At 39.2% G+C, this 6,072-nt stretch overlaps 1 protein-coding gene across 1 annotated transcript in view; it reads left to right on the top strand.

The window, feature by feature from the left end:
• Abcd2 (ATP binding cassette subfamily D member 2) overlaps positions 1–6,072 on the top strand; it is a 48,920-nt gene that overhangs the window by 4,768 nt on the left and 38,080 nt on the right. The window contains exon 3 of the mRNA XM_031353168.1: positions 3,912–4,033. Coding sequence (XP_031209028.1) covers positions 3,912–4,033 — 122 coding nt within the window. The remainder of the gene's footprint in view (positions 1–3,911; positions 4,034–6,072) is intronic.

The following is a 6,072-nucleotide window of genomic DNA, read 5'->3' as shown; positions in this document are numbered from 1 at the left end:
CTGAAAAATGCACACCCTTAAGATCTACTAAGAAATTTGGCAAAATATAAATTAAAAAGTTATTTCTTAAAGTAATAACATTCATCAAAAAGTTCCACATCTAATCTACATTAGAAACAATGCCCACAAGAAGATAATAATACAATGTGGTTGGCAGGGTTTGGTCTTATTAGAAACCCCTCGTGTAATCCACACAGAACAGGAAAAAAACTGCAGCTATTAATGGTGACAAATTAACCCCACAGAGGTTAGTAAGAAGTAAACATGTATGCCATGAAACTAACTAGCTCACTTACCCAGAGGTAGTGAGGTGTCTAAAAATAAATAATACAAACACTGACAATATCACCCTAAAAAAAAAATTGATTCAATTGGAAGTGAAACAAAGTATCATGTAGGCTCACTCCAAAGAAGTGGGCGACTGAAGAGCCCCACGGAAGACAAAAGGACCCACCTGCAGGACGATTCTTGAGAATGTTTCAAAGTCTGCAGAAATGAAAGTTGCTGTGTGTGAACATGTGCTCAGGCTACTAAATATATTTGACTCCTGCTGACCTAACCAAGTGAAAATACCTTTTCACCCAGTGAAAATAAATTTTTTTTTCACATGTTGATATCAGTTTCAGGTTTCAGGCCAAGGAATTATATGCCACAGTCTCTAATCTAGTCTTACATTTTAATTTAAGGCCAGGTGTGGTGGTGTAAGCCTTTAATCCCAGCACTCTGGAAGGAAAGGCAGGTGGATTTCTGGGAGTTCCAGGACATCCTAGATCTAGAAAGGGAGTTCCAGGACAACTAGGGCTATGTAGAAAAGACCCTGTCTCAAAAAGTATTTATAATTTAAACTTAATCACTTAGTTGTCTCTTGTGTTGCATGATACTATATTTCAAAGCATTAGAAAGCGGTGGAGGGGAGGGTGCGGTGAGTGAATCAATGGCCGAGACCCTGCCCAGTGGGGAAGAGCACTTGCTGCTCTTACAGGAAACTGGAGATTAGTTCCCAACACCTCTATTGAGTAGCTCACAGGTGTTTGTATCCTCAGTTCCAAGGTTCCTTTTCTGGTCTGCATTGGCAGCATGTCCTCACAGGCCCTACCTGGCCCCACATACATACATAATTTAAAATGCATAATAAAAGTTTCAAAATATGAAACAGAGTAGCAAAGAGGAAAAGAGGATAAATAATATCAAGGGGGAATGGGTATGGGGTGGGGATAGAAAGAGAGGAGGGCGAACCTTGGCCTGAAGGAATAGTTAGCCAAGCTTGAGGGGGAGGGGCGACTACATAAATGTGTAGGCCTTCCTTTTCTTATCCGTGTAGATATGGTACATATCATTCAGGCCTGCTGAGAAGCTATAATGTACAGGTATGCTTTGAAATAGTGCTTCGTGGGGAATAAAAAGTCAAATGTAGACTCTTGTCAGCTCTTAAATTTCCAGCCTGTGGGCTCTGGAAAGAGAGCGCCTGGGCTTAAATACAGGCCGTTCAGCTTACAAGTGACCCTGAGAAAGTCTTTCTACTTTTCTGCAGTTCAAATCCCTCCTATCCAAAATAGGAAAAGTTAGCAGGATTGTCCTAAGGATCCACGCTAGGCTTACTATGGCGCCTGCTCATGTGAAGTGCTTAGTGGGCATTTGCTGGTATCATTAGTGTTGTTGAAAGGAGCAAGGAACTAGAGAATCAGAAGTAGGAAGTGTTTGGGTCAGTGGTTCTCAACATGGCCCCTTTGGGACTTGAATGACATTTCACAGGGGTCGTCTATCCAATACCCTGCATATCCAATATTTACATACAATTCATAACCATCAAAAGTACAGTGGTAGCAAGGAAAATAATTTTCTGGTGGAGGGTCACCAGGACATGAAGTGCCTCTAATCTAGAGCTCCTAGATTGTCTAAATTCACACAGGAGCCCTAGGGATGGGAGACACTATGTAACTCCTAGAATACTGCCTTTCCTCCTGGACACAGTCACCACACTGAAACTTGCTCTGTAAGAAGACAGGAGGAACTGATGGGCCAATCACTGAAAGGGAAGCATACATGTATTTAATTATTCTGTTTATTATTTTAAGGCTATGTCTTCCTTTCTGTGTACTAAGAGAAAGACAGATTACAGAGGAAGACATGGTAATGGTGACTTTGTTCTTCACCAAAGAATCAAATAGTGCTGAAAGATGAGTAGGTGAGCAGTTTAAGTCATGGATTCATATGTGACACTAAGTGATCTGCCCTTAATCAGAGAGGTCAGGCAGTTGATGGCTACATACATTACTCACACCTGCTTCCATAAGGCCTACAAAAGAACATGGCAGTTTCAAAGTTACACACTGAAGGAAGATATTTATTTTGTTGCTAAAAGCATGAGGAAAATCCAGGAGGTATTAATCTGCCAAAGCAACGTGGAAGCTAGACTTCCATATCAACCTTTATCCCTCTTGTGTAATTGTTTTTTTTTTTTCCTGACAGACGTTACCAGTGAAAGGTCAAACCCCCTTTAACCCACATTCATAAAATCCAGCAATCAGGTTAGCCAGATGGTCAAAACCCAAGCCTTTTCTTAGTTTTAGCTCAAGTGGAACTCACTATTTTGGTAGCTGGTTGAGAATCCCATAGGACTTATCTTGCTGTTAAGTGTATCTCATTTTGCATTTAAGTATATTTTGAAAGTAGAGTCAAGCATGTGCTATATACCCTGGTACCCAGGAAGCTGAAGCTGAGGCTCACAACTTAAAGGCTAAGCCAGTTTGAACAATAGAGTGAGAAAAATAAAATGTGTAAATTCCAAAGGACTGGCAGAGAAGGGCATGTGAGCCCTTCCTGAACTATAGAATGATAAATGTTTGGGAAAGGAGAAAAATATCAAAATTATGAGGGCCAGATCTGTTCAAATTCCAATTAAAGAAACCATACCATATGTTTTTGTATTCTTGTTAATAGGTTGGTGTAAGTGTGTGGGCACATGGTGTTTGAATGAGCCTGTGCATGTGTTCATCTGAGTGCATGTGTGCATTTGAGTGCATGTGTGCATATTGGTGCATGTGTATGAAGACTAGAAGTTTATGTCAGGCATCTCTGAGATAACTCTCCACCTTTATTGTTTATTTACATTTAACTTTTAAAACAATATTTTTATTATTTGAAAGTATCATATGTATATACATACATTTATTACTGTGTGTGTCTCTGTATTACAAATGCAGGCACATATATACCGCATCCTGCTTGTGGAGCTAAGGGGGCAGCCTTTGGGAGTTGTTTGTCTCCTACCATGTATGTTCTGGGGATCAAACTCAAGAATTACGCTTGGTAGCAAGTGACTTTACCCACTAAACCATCTCAACAGCAGCCCCTCCCCCACCTTTCTTTTTCTTTTAAATCTTAGGATCATTGATTTTTTGCTGGCTAGCCAGTGAGCTCCAGAGACCTTCCTATTTCTCCAGTGCTAAAGTGAGCACCATGCCCCGAATTTTTTAAACAGTAGGGGTACAGGAAATCCAAGCTGGGGTCCTCAGGCCTACATGGAGGACACTTTACTAGCAACTGTTGCAGTCCCCTCAAGTGAACACTTTTACTGAGACAGTCACGAGAGTTTGGTACACAGGTATAATATTTATGAGGAGGGTGGAAAGGAGGGTGGATACAGGAAAAGTGGAAGAAAGCTAAATGGAAATCCCCTAGTAGATTCATTTGTGCTAACTCTTGTTCTTAAAAAAAAATGCAAAAGGGAACTTTGAATAAAAGCTAACACAGGTGTGGTATTCATTATACTTAATAATATAATAATTAAGTATAGTTCTAGGAAACTCCTGATAGGTCTGAAATATTATTATTTTAGCCATCATTTAATTGGTATACAATAAGACAATGATTTGGGGAAAAAACTCAACAGTTGTGTGGTTTTCTCGTAGACCTGGAGGACGGGCCAAAGCAGGCTATGGTTAGCGATCGGACAGAGGCCTTTACCACTGCCCGGAACTTACTGGCCTCTGGAGCTGATGCAATTGAAAGGATTATGTCTTCATACAAAGAGGTATTTTGATTTCTTGCAGATTTTCTTAAAATATGAATGCATCTGAAAATAAAGCCAAGTGTAAATGATGAAATAGGCACAGGAATTTTAGAAACAGGTTTCTTTCTTTTTATCCGTCTCTCTACTCAAAACTGCCAAGGGTCTAACTGACGGCAAGGGAAGAAGCAACCCTGAAGTGAGGTGTCTGTTATTCCTGCTTATCAGCATGACTTTACTTAATTTTAAATGAAGAGGAAAAAAAAAAAGGAATGATTCTTGTGTGGCCTTGAGAGCCCATGCTTCATTTACATTTGGACTTCATCCTTCACAAGTCACACAACCTTCTCAAGCTCCTGGTCTGTCTGTATCCCTGGTTTTGTATTTTAAAACTGGAGTCATGATAGCAATGGTTTTGTAGGGTGTTGAAAGTTGATAATGTGGGGTACTTAGGTCAATGCAATTCAACACTCAATGGGTGTTAGTTAATGACACCAGCTTTGTAGCTTGCAAACTTTGTTCATCTTCCATTGATGAAGTCTCACCAGTAAGATGATTCTGCTTCTTCTCGCCATCTTTGAAGCATCTTGACAGGCTTCTCTGTCTCTCTCACATTACTATGATATGGTTCTTGCCCCTGCACCTGACCCTGAGCTCTCTAAGAGCAGGGACCGTCATACACATGTTTCTATTTCTACCATCCATTCTAATACTTAGGTATGTGGCTAAGAAGTAGCTTTTTAAAGAATAATGAAAAAAGATCTGTAGCTACCACTAGGTTAAGATCAAAATGACTGGACAACTCAGATATTTCTAAAATTCTATTAATTAATTTGGTAGATAATAAAGCCAAATGAATTGATAGAGTACCATTGTAAATTTATCTCTTAAATTAACTAAAATATAGAGTATAATACTGTTTCAAAGTTTCTGAGTTTCTTGCAGAATTGATGTATCAAATTGGATTTTATTTTTCACCATAAAACCAATGGTTCAGTACCACTTATTGAAAGTAGTCATATTTTAAACATTCAAACAGTAACTTTAATCATCTGAAGACCTAATGTTAGGAACAACTTTTTCCATGTCGTTTGTTTTAATATTGAAATTATTATCATTATAATTATTATTTTAATTATTATTAAAAGTAAAGGACAAAAAATCATCCAATCTCACTTCAACACATGCTAAGTCACAGGAGGACTGCCACATAACCGTTTTAGATTAACTCCAATGATAAAATGACTTCATCTATCCTGACTCTGTATGCTCTAACTTTAAGAATGCTCACTCTTAGAAGCCCTGTGTTACTAAGACAGAAAAAGAGATCATTGTGTCTTTTCTATTAGCTCCAGGGGAGCTATCCTCTTCTTCAGGATTCAACATTCTACCACCAACCCCTGATGTCCCAAAGCATGCTGTCTTATACTCTTAGTTTTTATAGACATTCCTGTGTCCTCCCTAGTCTATTTACCCATTGCTTCCTGCTCTTTTTTGAATCACAATAATCTTTGTGGGTTTTTTTTTCTATGCCAATATTTATGTTTGCCCAATGTGCTGCTTGGTTTATGTCAACCTGACACAAAGCTGTCCATACTGGAAAAAGGGAAACTTAATTTAAACAGTGCCTCCAATAAGACTGGCCTGTAGGCAAGTCTGTGCAGAGTATCATATTAGTTAATACTTGATGTGGAAAGCCTAGGCCACCGTGCGTGGGTAGTGCCACCTTCTAATCCTGGGAAGGTGGTCCTGAGTTGTATATGAAAGTACACTGATAATTTGACTTCTTCCTTTCCAATTTGTATCCCTTTGATCTCCTTTTCTTGTCTAATTGCTCTGGCTAGGACTTCAAGCATAATATTGAATAGGTAGGGAGAGAGTGGGCAACCTTGCCTAGTCCCTGATTTTAGTGGGATTGCTTCAAGTTTCTCTCCATTTAGTTCGATGTTGGCTATTGGTTTTCTGTATATTGCTTTTACTGTGTTTAAGTATGGCCTTGCCACGCACACTTGCGTGATGGCGGTATTTGAGGCGAAAACTTCAAGGAAAGTCAGCCTCTTGCC

This window comes from Mastomys coucha, unplaced genomic scaffold (assembly GCF_008632895.1).
Source record: "Mastomys coucha isolate ucsf_1 unplaced genomic scaffold, UCSF_Mcou_1 pScaffold11, whole genome shotgun sequence".
Lineage (NCBI taxonomy): Eukaryota > Metazoa > Chordata > Mammalia > Rodentia > Muridae > Mastomys > Mastomys coucha.
Note: the sequence above shows the minus strand (reverse complement) of the source record. Positions and strands in the feature narration are given on the sequence as shown.